The 21,717-nt window shown below is 34.9% G+C and overlaps 1 protein-coding gene across 1 annotated transcript in view; it reads right to left on the reverse strand.

The window, feature by feature from the left end:
* LOC135222937 (histone-lysine N-methyltransferase NSD2-like) overlaps positions 1 to 21,717 on the reverse strand; it is a 159,509-nt gene that overhangs the window by 5,325 nt on the left and 132,467 nt on the right. The window contains 2 exon segments of the mRNA XM_064261387.1: positions 4,386 to 4,561; positions 4,848 to 5,037. Of these exon segments, the coding sequence (XP_064117457.1) occupies positions 4,386 to 4,561; positions 4,848 to 5,037 (366 nt within the window).

Raw genomic sequence — 21,717 nt, forward strand, 5'->3', positions numbered from 1 at the left:
TGTCCTTTTTGGTTACTCCACTCATCCACCTAAGCATCCTCACCTCGGTTGTGTTCAACTTTCTGGTCTCTGTTTAGAGGTGCTGCTTCCAATCCATATGTCATTGCTGGTCTGACCACTGCCATGTGCACTCTGCCCTTTAATCTTATAGGGACTTTCCTATCACATATGACACCAGACAACTTCCTCCAGTTGTTCCAACCACACTGAATCCGGTAATTAATTTCCTCTTCCATGTTCCCCTCATTGTCAATCACTGAGCCAAGGTACTTGAATTATGGACCCTTTTGATGTTTCCTCTGCCTAATTTGACGGTTGTTTGCTGGTCGCCATCCAATTCGGTTGTCATATATTCTGTCTTTTTCCTGGTTATTCTTAAACCTCTACTCTCCAAGGCATATCTCCATCTTTCAAGCTTCCCCTCCAGTTCTTCCCTGTTCTTGGCTACCAAGACTATGTCATCTGCATAGAGCAGACACCATGGTGGCTCCTCCCTGACATCCCCTGTTAACACATCCAAGACGATGTTAAACAGAAGTGGGCTTAAAGCAGATCCCTGATGTAGCCCGACTCGAACTTGGAAATTTTCTGTTCTTCCAACTGTAGATCTGACGCTGGTCTTTACATTTCTATACATCTCCCTGATCATTCTGACATACTTCTTCATCACTCATCTCTCCCTGAGACATCTCCTTCATCACTCCTCTCTCCCTGAGACATCTCCATATTTCCTGACGTGGTACTCTGTCATATGCCTTCTCAAGGTCTATAAAGGCCATATGCAAGACCTTTTGCTTCTCTCTGTACTTTTCCATAATTTGTCTCAGAGTGAAAATACCATCCACATTACTGAGCCCCTTCACAAATCCTAGTTGCTGTCTACCGATGGAAACTTGTTGCTGTAATCTTTTATCCATAATTCTTTCAATACCTTGTGTATGTGACATGAGCTTTATTCCTCTGTAATTTTCACAACACTGAATATCCCCTTTCTCTTTGAATATTGACATTAATATACAGTAGTACCTCAAGATACGAAATTAATCCATTCAGAGGCGCCCTTCGTATTATGAGGTTTTCGTATCTTAGACCACATTTTACATGTAAAATGGCTAATCTGTTCCATGCCTTTTTTTTTTTTTTTTTTCCACAGAATTTCAACTTCATCAGCACTTTCAACTTTCTGTTTTTTATCACTTGGTTCTTCCTTTTTGCTTACAACTTTCTGTTTTTTATCACTTGGTTCTTCCTCTTTGCTTACTCCTGCTAATGCTAAAGGCCGCTTTAAAAAATAACGATCCAAGGAAGATTGCTTCTGCCTACTTTTCACAATGTTCCTGAAACGACTCAGGCAAACGTCATCAAACTGCGCAAGCATACAACCTGTGTGAGTCTTTTCGAGGTGTCTTTTTTCTATAAACGCGTAGTGTTCATTAACGGCTGCCCGTCTTAATAATTATTTACTAATTGTTGCACCTCATGACTCTGTTGGCCCTGGTGTCCATCAAAACCCTGTTCAACCAAATGCTCTCTCTGCAACTGATTTGGGTACTGAATGTTCGGCTGCTGACCTTCAACATAAACTGAAGTACCTTGATTATACTGGTATGCATGTTGTAAATGATTGGTCAACACCCTCTGTTCAGCAGGGAGTGGAGATTCTACCAACCTTGCAAAGTTTCCAGTTATCCCATGAGAGAGATCTCGGTCAATCATATCATATATGTCGTCACTCAAGAGGTGCTCTTCTTTTTCCATTTTCTGTGGAAAAATATGAAATTTTTTTTTTTAAATACACATTGACGATCCCGAAACGAATACCGCATGCGTACTATAACAATGCTGGTACCAAGTGGCTGAGGCACGCCACCAAGTACATAGATGCATGATGGGAGGGACGCTGGTCAATAGGAGAGAAGGATCTCATGGCTGCGACTAGCATCAGGAACCAATGGGAGAGCAGGAGGATGGTGGCGAGTCTACTAAGTCGGCGGCGCGCGTTTCAAAATTGTTATCGGTGGTTCGGGCGAATCTCGGACTTTACAGAAACCTTTCGTATCTTGAAAACTTTTCGTATGTAGAGCCATTAAATTTTTCGTATTGGCTTTCGTATCTCAAGTTTTTTGTAAGTTGAGCCTTTCATATCTCGAGGTACCACTGTACTTTCTCTCCATTTTTCAGGTATCGTCTCACTTTCCATAACCTTTTTTATTAACTGCCACGATATGTCAATTCCTTCCTCATCAAGAGCCTTCCAGGATTCTGCAGGTATGCCATCCGGTCCACCGTTTTACTATTTTTCATCTTTCCCAGTGCCACTCTAACCTCAGCTTTTGTTATTTCTGTGACTGGTCCACAATTTGTGTCCATCTCCTCTTAGAAATCTTTCATTTTCTTCATTCAATAAGGCCTCAAAATATTCTTCCCATCACCTTATTATGTCTCTCTCATTTCTCAGTACATTTCCATCCTTATCCTTAATCTGTCTTGTGTGTATTATATCCATGGTACTCTTATTTCTCATGTGTGCTAGCTTAAAGATCTTTCCTTGCCCTTGCTTGGTATCTAGCTCTTTGTAAGCTAATCATATGCTCTATCCTTAGCAATTGCTACAGTTTTCTTTGCTAATTTATTTGCTTCCTTATAGGCCATCCAGTCCTCTTCCATTTGGGTCCCCTCCCACCTTTTCTTTTGCTTTGTTGCATCCTTCACTGAACCACCACATTTCCTTATTTTCGAACATCTTGCCACTACTCTCACCCAATATTTCTCTAGCAACCCTCAGTATTATTTCCATCATTCTGTTCCACCATTCAGCAACATCTTCAATTTCATGAGTTAGTTCCTCTAAAACTTTTTCTTTAAACTGCCCACAAAGTTCAATCTCTTTCAGGTTAAACCATTTAATCCTTTTTGGCCCCTGCATTTTTTTCTTCCTTATTTGTTCAATTTCCATAACCAAGTCCATCACTATCAAACTATGTTTCACACTCACATGGTCTCCTGTTATGACCTTACAATCTTTTACCTTGCATAAATCTTTCCTCTTATACATCAAGTAATCTATCTGGCTGGACCTTCCGCCGCTTTCGTTCATATGTTAATGTTCTTAATTTGTTTCATGCTTAATTTGACTAAAATTAATTACCTTACCTCATAAATTTTTCAAATCCGGCATCAGTCTGTTTCAACAGGTCATTGTTGGATGAAATCTGGATATCACATAAAATGTGTTCAAATAAGTGTGACCAATTCTGAGACCAAATCTTAATTCAATCTGGTGTTATCTGTAGCGTTAACACCACAATCCCACAGTTGGTTCAAGTCATTACTCTAAAAACCCTGCCATAAAAAAAAAAATAATAATATAAATAAATAAATACTCTGGCTTCTCAAAATCTGTGGACAGGGAAAATTTTACAGCAGATTTTGGAGGACCATCCAAAACACTCCTATTCACTGAAAATTAATTTTGTAGTAGCAAATTGTCAATACTCCTAACTGCTGACAATACTGCAATGAAAATAAAACACCACTGGGTAAAGAGAACCTGCTTGTTACATTACATTATTGCAAATTCTACGCCAAAATCATTTTCGGAGCCATAAATATAAATTGCACAATGAGAGCCCTAAGTTTTACATATCTGTGTCATACTTATAATGCTCTAGGGTATATGCACTGATTCTGGACTGACAGGGCACGTACTTACAGATGTATTTTACAAACATTCTGCTTGGGGGAAGGGGGTCCCCCTAATAGTGGAAGAAATGTTTATATTCAAGTAAAAAATTCTGCTGGCTTCAATTGAGAATGATAATTCATGATTGTTTCATGTCTGTGATTTCAAATTGTCCTGATTTTATTTGGGGATGATAAATCCTCCAGTGCAAATTCTGAGGCATATAAACTGAATTACAAACCCTAGCATCATGTTAAAAGCAGTGTTAGGCAGGACCCAACACTGTTACATTACTAAAAGATTAGTCCCTGTACTTCATGATTTATGGCTATCTAGGTCTGATTACTATTTGTGTTTATCACTGAAGCTCTTGATGCTCCTATCCCCTGGTCAGATAGAACCCTTGTTCAAGCAGGACCAGGCACCCTATATTATGCAAGGGTGCATCCACTAACAAATCAACATTCCTCATATTTGTTTTCCCTGCCTAACCATCTTTCGCCAAACACATCAGCAAAATTGTTTCTAAGTTAATTATTGGGAAACAGCATTTCAATGCTTTGGGTACCTTATACAATTATTATTAAATGCATGCACTAAAAGAGGGATATAACTAAACAATTCTATCATAATTTCCTCTCATAGTAAATGATTAAAAATACACCAGTACCATGCTCAACATCAAACATGAGGTTCCACTTACTGTCTCAATGTCTTCTGTATCATGGTCCTGACAGACATTACCAACACCAGGTACATTCTGTAAATTTCCTGGCACATGAATACGGCAAAATGAATTAGGACAGTAGTCACAGCGATTAGGACGTATACTTCTTTGACCACATTCATCACAATGATGCCAAGGGCAAATCCATTTGCCTGTAAAGACCATCTAAATTAATTATTCAATGAATATTAATAGACTACCACAAAACAACAGTTCAACATGCAATATTAAAACACTAGCACTGAATGAAGTATTCCCATGATATGGATGGCTCATTTTGGTTTCATTAACAAACTATAACCGTATCAATTACAGTGAATTCATGATGAGTAATAAATTATGCCACAAACTACAACTTATGGGGAAAACCATTCCAAAAAATTATTATACACAAAATGCCTAACATATCAAAATAATAAAACCAAAGCTCAAACTCACCTTTGGGTAACTTATCAAGGCTCAAACACTGGAGGTGGTAACTCTTAGGGCAGTCAGTTACATCACAAAGAATGAGGTCACCAGCACCACCACATCTGTAACATTCATCTTCAGATATTTTGACTTCGCGTCGTTTCTTCTTGCGTTTTCGTTTTGCCAATTTGTCTCTTTTGGGTCCATTGGAGTCATTCTGCTGAAAAATACACAAAAACCTAATAAATGAATATAAAGCATGACATGCTTTATGCTGAGCAGTTCAAAGCAAGTTTTTACCTGTGCAGAACCACCACCACTACCTGCATTGCATGTAGATTGTAAGTTTTTTTTATACATGAATAATATTAAGTAGTATAAAGTGATACAAAACTGAAGTAAAGATGTGTTTACTTATATTACCCATAGGGTAAATGCATGTGGCAGTCTGAAGTTATTAGTTATATCTGAAATAATAATACAGTATACTTACAATAATTATTATAATTAAGATTAAAATATTAAAATTATATATATCATAAGCATCGGGATATAAGTAGCACTATAATATGCACCTTTAGTATTGGCTATGATAGTTAGGGTAGTAAAGTAAATAAAAAATCTACATATAGTTTTTCTAAAAGAATATGAAAACTAAATAATTATATAATGGCAAAATTAATCAATTTATCTTTATATTGAAATTAATTATTGATGGCACACAACCTCTTGTATTCAAGTTTATGTTAGCTGTCACATATATTACTGAATTAGATTTATATATATACAAGATATGTAACGGTAGAAATATTTAGATATTACGGTACTAAACTTAGATTTAAGAAATATTTATGGATACTACAAGCCCTCTTAAATTCATATTTATTTAGTAATCAAGAATTTATTAATAATGTTAGAATCAGCATCAATGACAGATCCTGTTTTATAAGTCTTATGGAGTCATATGCTTAGTTTTCAAATTTGCAAATATTGTAGTCACCAACCTACTTACAAACATTCAGAAACAAAGACAGGGTTACAAGTTAAAATTGGGTTCAGAACGATTCCCTTTGCCACTTATAATTTCAAATTTTGTTCTGTGCACCTATTCTGCTAGTTAAGAAATTTTGCAAAGGACAGAAGTACATGAGGAAGAAGAACCAGTTACTTAAAAGCCTTCCATGATTATCCCATGTATTCTTGTGATTAACTACCACACATTCTTTTCACAATCAAGAGAATACTCATAAAATAATCCTACTTATTTCTATATTCCCAATTTAACTTGTTCTTTGATGAATTCCCATTTTCTGCATTTCCTCTCCCCACATGAAACATTTAGTATGATTATTTGTCAATAGATGGTGATGTGCATTGTTTACTTTGTGAATATGCAATGTTAGATGCTGCTCCAGCAAAATGATCTCCTAGTTCATACCTTTCAAACCATGGAAAAAATACTAAACCTGAATGTTGCACGAATCTAAATTTTATTTTCTTCTTTTTACCCGCCTAACATCCAAAGTCATTCTTTATAATACTACTGCAATACTATGTTTGTTTGTATGGTATTTTTACGTTGCATGGAACCAGTGGTTATTCAGCAACGGGACCAACAGTTTTATGTGACTTCCGAACCATGTCAAGAGTGAACATCACCAGAAATACACATCTCTCACACCTCAATGAAATGCCCGAGAATCGAAATCACTCAAGACCATACTGATCATGCCACTGAGGCGCTTGCAATTCTGCATGATTTGAAAATACAGTAAAAATAATATAATCTATGACTGATTTAACTCAGGAATATTTCAAAGTTCAATATCTTCCTTAGTTTTAATAATTTTTCACTAAAAATTAAGCCATACATAACTTTCACAGAACTAGAAAAATTTACAAAACCCTGTTTAATTTTAAACATATTTCTCCAAAAACACCTGAAAGGGAAGGGTATAATCTGTGTTCATGAGTTAACTCAGGGATGTACTTATCAACAAAATTATGCACTACATATTGAAAACCAACTTTCAAACAATTCAAGATACAAACTGCCATCCGAAACATAATTCGTTCGTAGGTAGGGTAGTGTCTGTGTAAATGGTGGTTTATTTCTAATTGCCTTGGGCATATAAATGGAGTAAATGGACAGCCAAGAAGCCTATCAAGAAAAGTACTAGGATATAAAAACAGCGTTTGTATTTTATTTCACCTTCCTTACTAAATTTTCTTACCATTGTTTGAGAATATCTCGAGTTAGGCTAAAAGTGAAAAGTCTGCTCAAACTCCAAAGAATGTCAAATAATGTGACCTAAAGTATCAAAGGCTAACTGATCTAGACAATGCAAAGCCTGTATTGCACTAAATTAGTATAATCTGTTCAACTACTGTTCCTTTATAATAAACAAGAGGAATGGAAGTAACTAAATGAAAGGTTTTGTCATTCTAAATGTTGAAAAGTGTTCTTAATACACACATTCCATAAATAATCTGGGATGGATGGTTTTTAAGACTACAGTACAGTCCCCAATTATGCGAGAATTTGGTCGATCCACAGCCTTGCAGAATTGGAAATTTGCAAATTTCAAAACACATACCTTATGGGAATAAGTCAATTAGGGCCAAGGCAGCAGGGCTGGCTTTGACTTGTCAAAGTACTCTGTGGTTATAGAAAGAACTACGTCACCTAGAACATTAAGGTGGTAGACGTAAAGGAACAGACCAAACAGAGGCGACAGGTCAAGCCTACTCCTTGTTTGTCAAGTTGTACCAATGAGGTTATACAGAAGAGAAGGTCATCAGAGGAATATGGGCCTTCTGGCATTTAAGAACATATCTGTTAAAATGATCGTGACGGATGGTCTGTGACTGTATTGAAGCTCAAAATTGAGCAATTTTAAGGAGGTGTCTGTCTATTCATTGAAATTTGAGAGTAGGTTCTTTGTTATGAAAACCACTTTCAATTTCCTGTATATATACATACATATATATATATATATATATATATATATATATATATATATATATATATATAGATATATATATATATATATATATATATATATATATATATATATATAAGGTTGCCCAGAGGTCCTTAAGACACAATTTCCTTGGGTCCTTTGGTGGCTGCTCAACAAATGGTGTAACTCATCCAGTACCCCTGGTGGGTCAGATGGTATCTTGTCTAAGATGATGGTATGAACGTGAAATGGAGGAGTTAACTGGCCTCTTTCCTTTTCAAATTTCTGTCTCCTTCTTTACTTAGGGCAGTAAGAAGAGAGTACCATCATAAGCTGGAACGGACAAGGTACAGGTGAGTGAAGTGGCCATACTGTTAGGGTTAGTATCAGTAAGGTACCTATCAGTAGCAGGACATTCCTCTCTTTAGCCAGAAGGAGAGGAATGATAACAAACCTACATGAGTGGATGAATTGGTTTGTTAGGGGAACAGATCTTCTTATCTTCCTCGGACGCAATGAACTATGACATTGTGTAAAAACCCAGAAGTCTGACTCTTATGATCTTCATATATGTCTTGGATTCAGAAATACTGGTCAGTTGTTTCATAGAATTCTGGTATTAAGAAAACTGATCAAAGGCGGCAAACTCCCAGTTGGTTAATAGTACTCACCTCCCACCAAGAGTAAGTCTATCCTAATGTTAAGACCGAAGGTTTGTTTCGTATATGAACAAATGACAAATTTTTAACTAATTTGTATTTTTCATAACTTACAAACCTGAGGTCTTAACATAAAAAGGCCTACCTCTCACCACCCCTCTATCAACTAACCTGGGTTGGAAGAATAACTAACGGGGTCATGAGTTAATGAGGGGTATGTGGTTGGCTCCACATGTCTCATGACCAAGCACAGGTGCCAATCGTCCCTGGCGTACACAAATTATTTTAAACTTTACCGGTTTCCAGCTGGCACTGAGTATTTATCCTAATGTTAAGACCTCACGTTTGTAAGTGATGAAAAAAACAAATTAGTTAAAAATTTGTCATTTTCGATACTTTCAATGTACTATACTGTAATTTTTCTAATATGAAATTGTTCTTATGGATAAATAAAAATTATAAAGGTTTAAAATTACACACAGAATGGTGAAAACTTCCAAACGTAAACAATGCCACCATCGGGTGCAAGTGTACTGTACGATAGTAATTTCCTTTAAAAAAAAACCTTTTGGATGAAATTTTGTCTACCTATCCTCTGCCAAAAAACCTTCAAACTCCTCTATCTCATCCTCCGTGAAGAGTTCTTCTGCTGAAGGAAGGCTTTGTGAACCATTTGAGGTCTCGGAGACAGGCAGATCATGCGTGTCTTCACTCCCTTTAGGCCTAATAAACTTGGTTACGAGCGCCTGCCGCCTGTCTGTTTCTTTGTCCGGCACATTCTCTATGTAATCGTATTCATATAAATTTATTCTACGATAAAAAAGAACAGATGAAAATTCCAAATTTGATATATTACAATTTCTTAAAAAGAAATGATAAAAATGAAAAATTAAACATGAAAGGACAGTTTCTTGAAAGTTTAGATCTCTCTCTCTCTCAATGCCAAAAGTTAGTCAAAACAATAATACGTATGATGATGGTGATAATACCGACCATTCATACACACTTTGCTATGACGTCACAAATGCATGTGGTAGAGCCTTCCGTCTTAGCTAATGGCTGAACAGAAAATCTCCCTCGCATTCCCCCTTGGATGAATAATAGTTTTTTCCTCCAAGCATTCCCCCTACCCCTTCTCTCAGATACCAGCAACCCCCCCACCCCTCAAATACTTTAAAAGACAATAGATTTGATATGTTTTGCAGCGTGATTCACAGACTTTGAACAGTTTCGCAGATACAGAAAATCTATTTTTGAGAACTAGCGATTGCATAAAAGGGGAATCACACAATTCGAACACGCATTATTCGGGACCGGACTGTACATCCTAGGCAATGGAACCTGAAGGCCATTCATCACTAAGAGTAAGGAATATACAGCAAATAAATTATTTAGTGTAAAGTCTGATAGTTAAGAACACCACAACTCGAATATAAAATTGAGGCCAAAGGAGGAAAACCTCACAGTTGCAATACAAAACAATTGTTAGGAGAGGGTAGAAAACAAAATGGAAGGAAAGTAAAATGAAAGGTATACAGCTTAAGGAATGAAAGTGGTTACAGTTAGGGGTTGAAGGGATGCTGCAATGAACCTTAATGCCTACTGTGCACTGCATGAGGTGCACTGATAGCACTAACCCCTACAGTGAAGAACAGCAGAATGAGACCAGTTAAAAACTCACTCCTAAATTGGTTGATTGTATAAGGAACTCTTCCTTTATAGGATTTTTGCCAATAGTAAATACAGGCAGTCCCCGGTTATCGGTGGTTTCATTTCCAGCAAAACTTGGCGATTTATGGCACTTATGGTGCCAATATCTGGTTAATGGCCCCTCCTTTACATATGTTATGGCTTATAACTCTATTATTGGCACCTTATGTTTTGTTTGTTTGTATGGTATTTTTACATTGCATGGAACCAGTGGTCATTCAGTAACGGGACCAACAGCTTTACGTGATTTCTGAACCACATCGAGAGTGAACTTCTATCACCAGAAATACACATCTCTAACTCCTCAATGGAATGCCCGAGAATCGAACTCGTGGCAAGTCAAGACCATACTGATCACGTCACTTTATGGCGACAAAAAAAAGTAATTCATACATATTTACCTAAAGCTAGACAACTGCTTTTTTGGTCTTGTCAAATTACTCTTACATTCAACCCTAGTGCTTCTGGCAATGTAGACCCAAATGGTACTTTCCCTAGTTTTTGGTGAAATTTGCTGAAATTTAGTAGCTCCAAAAGAACTGTAGTCTCTTATTTTTCCTAAATTGAATAGAGGGGTTCTTTTTGCACTTGGAGAATTGACAATGCTACCCAATTCAACAAATGTGGTTAGGATAGTGCTAATTCTACTGATTAATGCTCAAAATCTGTAACTCCCAGTGTCTAAGGAATTTCAATGCGTTGGCTTATCGTCTTAACCCATGATAGACGGACCCCTTCATATGTGTAGCAATACTGTAACAGGTTTCGGGTGGTGGACCGGCCCACTCATGGTGAGCATTAACATCACACGGCATTATTTCTATAGCCCATTAATTCACTAATCACAACTTTTAGACAAGGTGGCTCAAGAGGTTAGTTGTGATCATGACATAATTTTATAAATTTGCTTATAAATACACCTCGGGGTTGCTGTTGGTTTTAGTTACCATCTTTTAAGATAGTATATGTTAGTTATAATTGTAATTTTGCAAAGAAAAGTGCAAAGAAATGCGAGAAAAGACATGTATAATCCAAAAAAGTTACTGCATCTTCAATCTCAGTAAATTTATGTAAATATTTAACAACAAATATCTGTACAGGCAGTCCCCGGTTATTGGTGGATTTGGTTAATGGCGATCCAGTTTTATGGCGCTTGCCTAGCGCCATAAAATCAGCGATTTTTGGCACCACAACGCGCCGAGTTCCAGTTATCAGTGCTATAAGGTGCCAATAATAGTTATGGTGCCTTAACATACCTAACAGAGGCGCCATTAACCGGTTATCAATGCCATAAGCACCATAAATCGCAGTTTCAGTTAATGGCGGTTTTCCCTTATCAGCAACCTGCCGAAAATGGAACCCCCAGCGATAACCAGGGACTGCTTGTACTCAGAATTTGTTACTGATTTTAGTTATCTGTTTTGATATTGTATGAGCTGTAATTATAATTTTACAAATAAAATAAATTTATTTATAAAAAAAAAAACCATGTATGATTTGGTAAAATTTAAGATTTGTGTTGAAAAGAGGTCCCACAAGGGGCTGTAAATTGTCATTTTCAACTTGACATAGAAGGTAGGGAAAATATTTTAGAACTTTTTTCTTACATCTTGTGCATTTGCATATCTTCCAGTGTTTTTTTTTTTTTTTTTTCTTAAATCGACCGACTTCAAAGGTAACCAGGCCTGGGGTACTGAATATTGATTTTTTAGCCAGGCTATCAAGAATTCATACCTATAGGTACCGAAACTGATCACCTTTCTCTTAGAGTGGTCTTGAGTGCTGCTTAGTGTGTGTGTTTTTAATAAACTGCTGAGTAATTATTGATGAAGATATAGACTATAAAACTGTTATCTAAGGTGTTCCCAAAGGTAGTATTCTTGGTACATTACTTTTTTATATTATACATGTATGAAATGTGGTTTGGCTTTGCAAACTTTGCCAATAATGCTAATATCTGCACTTATTCCATCTCCAGAGTACAGACCTGCAGTGGCTGAATGTCATAAGTAAATTTAGCTGTAATAGTACATGGTGCAAATGATGGGAAATTTAGTTAAAAATACCAAAACCCAAAAAATGAGTGTTACCAAGTCTATAGATCCCAACTTAACATTTTTTCATTGACAGCATTTTTTTAACCAATGCAACTTGTTTCAAATTCTAGGTGTCATTCTTGATTGCAAATTCCCTTTGACAAAAATATCTGGTCCATTTCTTCTTCAAAAGCTAAAACAATTGGCATATTAAGTCTTTCTAGACTTTCAGAGACAATTTTCTTTCATCATTCCATATTTTGAACACTACTTATCAAGTTCAGACTTTAGCAGCTGACCCTCATCTTTAATTCTTGAATTCTAATAAATTTCTTATCCCTGATCTTGATAACACTGCCAACTGTGCATGCTGTACAAGACCCTCCCTTGCACTCAGCTCTTCACAGACTATACCCTCCATTATGTAGTACTACATATGTAGTAATTCTTAGTCATGCCATTTCTTCTGTAATGTTCAATAGCAGTTTTATCCTTGCTATGACTAAATTGTGGAATTATATTTCTAATCATGTAATTAAATTGTTGGAAAAAGAGATTAAAAAATTAGGCAAATTATTTTTTTGATGACCAGGATGACAAAAGTCTTGCTTTATAGTATTTATTACTTTTATTTATTCTACTTTTTTTTTACCTTACTGTTTTTGTTTTTCTTTGGCACTTGTTTGCAGTTTAGTCTTTATTTTTCAGTTTCCTTCTCTGTACCACTAAACTGCTTTCAATAATGCTACTATAGGGTTTGTAGGATTAGTTTTTCCAACTAAGATCGCAGCTTAGCTTATAATAATAAAACAATAACTAGTCTAAAAATTCTAGGCCTAAAAAATATGTACAAGGACTATGCATAACAATCATAGTATTATTTAAAGGCTGCACTATTCTCATTTTCATTTTCACAGCATAAAAGATGTAAGAACAATCGAACTTACTACCCACACGAGATAAAAGCATATGACATCTTTTGTGTGTGTGTGTGTGTGTGTGTGTGTGTGTGTGTGTGTGTGTGTGTGTGTGTGTGTACACACCAACTTTGGTTGATGGCACTGAGATAAGTTTTAAATAGTACATATTGCCAACATCAACAAATTCACGTTTTAAATATTTTTAATTAAAGATGAAATGTCACATGGTAAAATATTCTCTTGTATGAGAGAGAGAGAGAGAGAGAGAAGAAGAGAGAGAGAGACGAGAGAGAGAGTAGATGAGAGGAGAGAGAAGGAAGAGAATAGAGAGAGAGTAGAGAGAGAGAGGATACTGCATTAAGAATCACACACACACACACACAAGTAAAAGATGTATGCAGAGGGATTGTTATTGGCTTAAAGGCATATGTCACTAAAATCATGAAATGTCACTTTGCTTTGTCGTAATTTTACTATGTAAAAAATTACAAAATAAAATACAAAATGAAATACATCCACCACAGAGAGAGAGAGAGAGAGAGAGAGAGAGAGAGAGAGAGAGAGAAAGAGAGAAGAGAGAGAGCGAGAGAGATGACGAGGAGGAGAGAGAGAGAGGATTTTAGAGATAGAGGAAGAGAGAGAGAGAGAGAGAGAGAGAGAGAGTTTCACTGTATTTTCTCACTTTTTATTTTGTGTATTGTCACCATTTTCAATGCATGAAAGATGTAAAACAATCCAATTAACAATATAAAGTGGCAAAGAATTTCATACATAATCCCCTGCTTCCCTTCAGTTGAGGGAGGGAGGGAGGCTTGTCTGTTTGTTTGTATGGTGTTTTTACGTTGCATGGAACCAGTGGTTATTCAGCAACAGGACCAACGGCTTTACATGACTTCCTAACCACGTCGAGAGTGAACTTCTATTGCCAGAAATACATCACGCCACTTGAGGCGCAAATTATAAACAGCTCATCATGGTGCCAACATCTATGACAAAACTCATGACGGACATCACATTAATGCACAAAATTTCCTCTTGTGTACTGTTATATGTGATAATTACAAGAGAGAGAAAGAGCTTCAGGAACTGACAGAAACCTGACCTACATGAGCGGGAACTAAACTTGAGGTAATGTCCTAAAAAACTTGCAAGAAAACTGTTTGTTCTGCTGATCTGGTTTATAAACTTTTTAATTATTATTAGAGGTTTTCTCTCTTGTATGAAGGCGAGTACTGTGATTTTACAAGAAACACTTTGAAACCAGTTTCAAGGCTCTATCCATTCTACCATTGAAATTATTCAAGGTTAAAATCAAGAGAGAAGAATGAACAGAAATAAATTGCCCAAGTAATTTCAAGAGGAAATATTTTTTTTTGTTTTAATACTACAATTTTAATATTCTATTAAAATTAACATGGGAAAGTGTGTCACCCTAAAAAGTTTTTTCTTTTAACTATTTTTCTATAAGTTACCTACTCAAAAATCTATCAAACATGATAATTATACTTCTGGAATGTAAAATGACCTCTGGTTTAGAGTATTCATGCTTTGTTTTGAGACCTACAATTGAATAGTACAACTGACTTTCTTTTTTATTATTAACAACATACCACATTCATACCAACATCACACAAGACACTGTTTGTAAGATTCCTTCCACATTTCTTTCCCTCACAATCAAGGAGAAACAACTGTCATGAGCAGTTAAGTTTAAGTTCGTGGTGAAGAATCAAAATGCCTGAGGTTAGTGAATTATAAACATATGACCAGTATACTATCAGTAAAAAGGTTAAGCTGATAATATATTACTACTAATAACAAGTGACATCATTTGAAAAAGTCTTAGCAACTAACTTGAACAGCTTGTTTAGGAATCACTGTTTTGGATGATGATAACTTATGGGAAGTTTTCATACATAAAAAAACCAATATTTATGCCATCTGAAAACTAAATAAAAATAACGACTGTATAACCTTCATCACTTAAAAAACATTCTCAAGAACTGTTCAACCACTAAATTCTGTTTTCAATACTCTGTCATTATAAATAAAACATCTGATGCATAAAATATAAAAAATATCATGATAAATTTGTACATTTATATATTACCATGTCATGAACAAAGGAAAGCCTCTTGAGGCTTGGGGCACTTACTTCAACAAAAGTTATTATCTAGGTAAAAATGCAAAATATGGCTGCCAATTTTGTTGTAATTCTGTTAAACAGAAAACATTTATATTATGGTATTGCATCACAGATTTATATACAGCAATACTTTGTTCCGCCATTTATAGTTGACCAAGAGGTTGATGACAGGGATGAAAACTATGGTATAATATTTAACATGGAAACAGCTATCAAGGTCAAAATGTTATTTCACGTACAGAATTTGGCACGTGAGTATAATACTGTATTGCTTAACAACTCTAAAGATATGGTTAATCTGATACCAATAAAAAATGAAATAAAGCTTGTAAGATAAGAAACCAAACTACTGTATATGATTTTACGTAAAGTAGTGCTGCAGAATAACATTCATTAATTGCAAAATGCAATTTAATGTATGTTATCTAGAACACAAACATTTAACATCAGGTTGTGCAACACACTAAGTTTCCAACTGCTAATAATGAATGTATACAGGTAATGTAAAGGATGATGCTTTCAATGTATATAAGATGGAGGAGGAGAATATTACTAAGGTGGGTAAGCATACCTTGGAAGTGGTAATCTACACCCATATAGTGATACATTTCTGGCCTATTAGTAAGAATTTATAAAGCATGTGAAGATCCTAAAAAGGTGTGACAACAAAATGTGATGCATGACTATGCTGATTGGGATAATAAATAAGGAAGCCACAGAAATGGATCTAACAGAGATGGTTTGGACACACAAGAAAGAGGGTAACAATAAATAAAATGGGCAATATGGATATGGCCAGATGACAGTCAGGAAGTAGTAAGAACCATAAAAACAAGAAGAAAGTATTGAGATGAGGACTTGAAGCAGACAGCAATTTAGGCATAGTGCACAAAACTGTAGTGCATGGAGAACTCATCACACCTTTAGCTTGGATAACTAGAAAACTTAAAAGTAAAACTGGTAACAATGATAATGTGCAGAAAGAAAATATTAGGAATTAATTTAAAAAGGGTTGAGAAGTCCAAAGTAAAGGTGAATACATGAGAAACTCATCATTAGTGGTCTCTTCCAATTACTTGCTAGCCATATTTTCCTATTTTTCTTTTTGTGTAAAAAAAAAAAGAACCAATTTTTGTCCTAATTGAACATTAACCCAAGTTACACTCAAACTGCCGCACTACCAATAAGGTATTCATCAGTAAAATTTTTGGTATGTACAAATGGAGAGAACTCATCACACCTTTAGCTCTGAGGACTGGAAATTTATAAGTAAAAATGGCAATGATAATAATGTAGTAGTAGAGTGAAAATGTTAGGTGTTCATTTTAGAAAGGTTGAGAAGTTCAAAGTAAAGGCATACATTATGAACTTTGTTAACCTCAGTAGTTTCTTCCAATTACTTGATAGCCATTTTCTACTTTTCTGTCTATTTTTATATAAGAACCAATTTTTGTCCTAACTAAACATCAACCAAAGTTATAATCCAATAGCCACTCTCCCAATAAGGTATCCAAGTATAAAACTTTTGGTATGTATAAATGCCACGTGCCTCCTCATCTCTTGCTAATGGAATTTTTTTTTTTTTAAAGCTGGCTAGGCCAATTTATGCAGACAAAATTCGGGAAGAGAAACATTAAGAGGCTTCCTTTAAACATCGTAAAAGACCTCCAGTTTAAAATTCAGGGCACACGAGCATGTGTGGCACCCTCCCATTTTTTTTTTGATGCCATACCTTGTGTCTACAGGCAGTGTAACCTTGCTACCTTAATCCCTTCCGACAAGAGAAGCGTTTGTTGTCTAGAGGATTGGCAGTTTGTCACTTCCCCTCTCAAGTACATTCTGTAACATATGAATGCTCTTTCAGGATCCTAAAGACTTATCTGGGGATCAGTGCCATAAGATTTGCTATGTTGTTTAATATCTGTTCCTGAGCAATCTGAAGAGCAATTTGTACTCCATTACAATATATACCAAACCTAAATAGGCTACACTGTGAATAAGAAAACTATCATACATAAGTTTTAAGTTCTACTTAAAAACTAATCAAATTATTACTCAACACTAACTTAAATATAAGCAAAATGATGCATGCTATTTAAAAGAGAAACACAATGTGGGAAAAGGAAAATGAATGAATAAAAGGTACAGGTTAGTACTGCATTTGCTGATATTGTTACATAAGCACTCAATATACTTAGGTGGAGGATTATGATTATGCACTCTTACTGGTTTCTTTCAACCAATTCTGAAATTTAATATGGCAACTGAAAAAAAAAATGTTTGCTATACCAATAAGAAACCAGTCAACATAATACAAACAAGGCCAAAGGGAAACAAAAATTATTCTGAAAATGTGTTTTGTCATAAAAACCCATTATTTATGAAAGGCCCATTTTATGGTCACGAAATCATCCCAGAACTTCATGGAAAAAAAAAAATAGCAGCAGCTGCTGAATATTCAGCTGGTAATACATCATGTTTAAGCAAATGTTCAAGCTCCTGGCAGCAACAAGAATTGTTACTCAAGATGTCTGATCCATGACCTGGGAAGTCAAGCTACAGAGTTCAGCAATGGTGGAGAAAATGGTACTCTATGACTATACTCACTGATACAGAAGATAGGAGAAGATTGTGGGTTTTGATGCCCAGAAACAGTTATGAACACACTACATGCAGTGAGTGAAAGAAATTAATGCCTATATTTTAGTTGACTAGGAAGTTCCTATACTGATCTTGCCGAGTGATGATAAATCACTGATGCAGTTACAAATCTCAGGGTCTCATAACATCAAGTCTGCTGATCAATCACTTGTCCACGAGTGCACACAATTTTACACAAATATATCCATTACTGAAGGACAGCATGAAAACAAGTGGCCATTCGACAGTTTTTGCAGGTGCTATCAAAACCAGCATCCTTGGAGAGTGATTTTTGATTGTTTGTCAAAAGTATTAACGTAAAGTTAAATATATTTCAAGTCGTTATCAAACCACATTGGTTAGTCTACTGAACCAACAGTATACAATGGACATGTGAAAAAAAGTTAACTCAATGTATCTTTAAGGGGAGCGCCGACTCAAGGAGACCCCACTATAGTGTATAAGTGCTTATAGCCAACTTATGATTGAAGGTATCAGCTTCAAATTTTTATCACTAATTCTTCCACTAATAATGAAAATTTCAAAGAGAAAAAGTTAGAAATTCAACTTGTTAATTTTTTTTATTTGAAAAAATCATGTCACTTAAAAAAGAAAAGAAAAAAAGTTACACTTAAAAATCAATTTCACTCTTTGAAAATCAAGATATATAATTATACTACACTTTGTAAAAGTTTAATTGAACTTGGTACATCCTTCTGGGAAATATGAGCATTTATCTGAAAATAATGTTTTGAGAAAATGGCACAAGGGAAAAAAATTATGCTTCTTTTGTAATAACTACAAAACTATTACAATTAGAAGACTGATTTTTGCACTGAATCTGTTTTGTTATATAAGAAATATGCCATGAAATTTACAATATAATTAAATGAATAGAACTGTGCTCTCTCTTGATTTATATTACCTAATATTTGCATTTATGAGGAGTGCCGACAACATAAGGCCCCCATTCTATAAAGTAAATGACTTTATACCTAATGACTGAAGGTTATCTCCTACTTTTACCACTGATTGTACAAATAATACTGAATAAACAGAAGTATGACTTCAGTCTTCTTTGAGATCCAAGCATTGTTTTTTTTTTTTTTTTTTAAAGCAAAAGAGCAATTTTTCTGGACTCCAAAACGTGAAAATAAAATATTTTGATTCTGAAGGTTCAGTTATCAATTTAAGCCGTTTTCCCTTATGCTAACATTAAGAGAAAATCTGATGCATACGGAGAACAATTATTTTTTTTAGTAAATTTGATCTTCAAATTAGTTTTTTTTTTTTACAATTTGTTCAGAGCACCATAAAAACAAAGGACAAAGTTGTCCATGAACCAATCTGAACATTATCTTATAGAAAGTCTTTTTCATTCACAGTGCCATACAAACAATGAACCAATCTGATCACTCTTATAGCAATAACATTTCTAGATATGTTTCTTTACACATAAAACTGTTGAAAACAGTCCATAACTCACTTGGCCCTATCATGAATTATTCATACAGAAGTTTTTTACGCTTAATTTTACAATTTGCGGTTCACAGTGTCATACAAGCGCTGAACCAAATTGTCAATAAATCTATCTAAAAATCATTTTTCAGCATTATTGTTTTGTTTCAGGATGTTCATTTAGACATAAAACAGTTGAAAACTGTTAATTACTAAAACTTAATAATTCCTTGAAATTTAGAAGTCGGCATGCCCTTAAGTGAATACTATCATTTTAAGTGTTTATCACCTATTATACTACGGGCCAACCAGCTAAACCCGATCAAGCTTGCAATTGTACTATAAGAAACCCGACTCATGGCTTTGCTGATAACTTCACAATGGTACAGTCCTCTCTCTCTCTCTCATATTTTTTTTACCTTTATTTAATACAGACGTATAACTACACCTTATAAGTGGTGTAGTTACATACATAAATTTTTCAGTCTGTACCTGTGCTCGTACGTGCATGCATAGCATTAAGGTGAACTGTGCACTTCCTGTGCATTTGCTCATCTTTGTTTGAAAAAATTTCCAAAGTAAACAATTTTTCTCTCTCTCTCTCTCTTCCCAACTAAAACAATTTGGCTTCTCTCTCTCTCTCTCTCTCTCTCTCTCTCTCTCTCTCTTTGTGACAAATTTTTTTAGGAGTAAAAATGCAATTTGTGCATAATTTACCTCACTGCTCTGCACACATGTTCATATACACCTGCAAACATACAGGCTGAAAAAAATATGCAACACTTCATTACTGTATTAACCCTTAAACGCCGAAGTGGTAAAAAAAAATTGTCTCCCGTGTGCCGGAGGTGTTTCGGAGTGAGCGCAGAAGCGGAAAAAATATTTTTTTCAAAAAAACACAGCGCGCTTAGTTTTCAAGATTAAGAGTTCATTTTTAGCTCCTTTTTTTGTCATTGGCTGAAGTTTAGTATGCAACCATCAGAAATGAAAAAAATTATCATTATCATATATAAATAATGCGATATATGATAGCACAAAAACGAAATTTCATATATAATTGTATTTAAATCGCACTGTGCGCAAAACGGTTAAAGGTAACAAGTTACTTTTTTTTTCGTTGTAATGTACACTAAATTGCAATCATTTTGGTATATAACACATTGTAAAACGATAAAAGCAACAAAGAGAAAATATAACAAAATGATGCATGAATTCGTAACGCGAGGACGTAAAAAAATATTTTTTTTTAAATTCACCATAAATCTAAATATTGTTATAGACTTCGAATTTGTTTCAAGATGAAGATAAATGATGGAATATTACGATACTGTAAGAGTTTAAGCTTACAATTGCAGTTTTTGACCATTTCGGACGAGTTAAAGTTGACCAAATGTCGAAATTTTTTTATAATTTTTTTTTATATGCAATTATTTCGGAAATTAGAAAAGCTACAACCTTCAAATATTTTTCCTTTTATTCTACATGAAATTGTGCACATTTTCATATATAAAACTCTATGAAATGCCTAATATGAAACAGAGCAAATTTTCCGAGAATGCCATGTACGCATTTCGGAGATTTATGGTGGAGAATCCGCGCTTAGGGAAGGAAAGTTTTTTTCATAAATTCACCATAAGTCGAAATACTGTGCTAGAGACTTCCAATTTGTTGCAAAATGAAGGTAAATGATTGAATATTACTAAAATATAAGAGTTTTAGCTTACAATTGCGTTTTTTGACCATTTCGGTAGAGTCAAAGTTGACCGAACGTGGGTTTTTTCTATTTATCGTGATTTATATGCAAATATTTCAAAAATGAGAAAAGCTACAACCTTCTATTAATTTTCGTTGTATTCTACATGAAATTGCGCACATTTTCATATATAAAACTTTATGTAACGGCTAATTTAAAATGGTGCAAACATTACCACAATCGCACGTATGATTTTTTCGGAAGTTACCGCGCGGACGTAAGGAAAATGTTATTTTTTTCATAAATTCACCATAAATCGAAATATTGTGCTAGAGACTTCCAATTTGTTACAAAATGAAGTTAAATGATTGAATATTACTAAAATATAAGAGTTTTAGCTTACAATTGCGTTTTTTGACCATTTCGGTAGTCAAAATTGACCGAAGGTTGAAAATTTGTCACTTATCATTTTTTATAAGAAAATTTTTCAAAACTGATAAAAGCTACAACCATGGGTTGATTTTAGTTGTATTGTGCATGAAATTGCGCACATTTCCATATATAAAACTTTATGTAACGGCTAATTTTAAAATGGTGCAAACATTACCACAATCGCATGTATGATTTTTTTCGGAAGAGTTACCGCGCGGACGTAAGGAAAAAGTTTTTTCA

The sequence above is a fragment of the Macrobrachium nipponense genome, chromosome 8 (assembly GCF_015104395.2).
Source record: "Macrobrachium nipponense isolate FS-2020 chromosome 8, ASM1510439v2, whole genome shotgun sequence".
Taxonomy (NCBI): Eukaryota; Metazoa; Arthropoda; class Malacostraca; order Decapoda; family Palaemonidae; genus Macrobrachium; species Macrobrachium nipponense.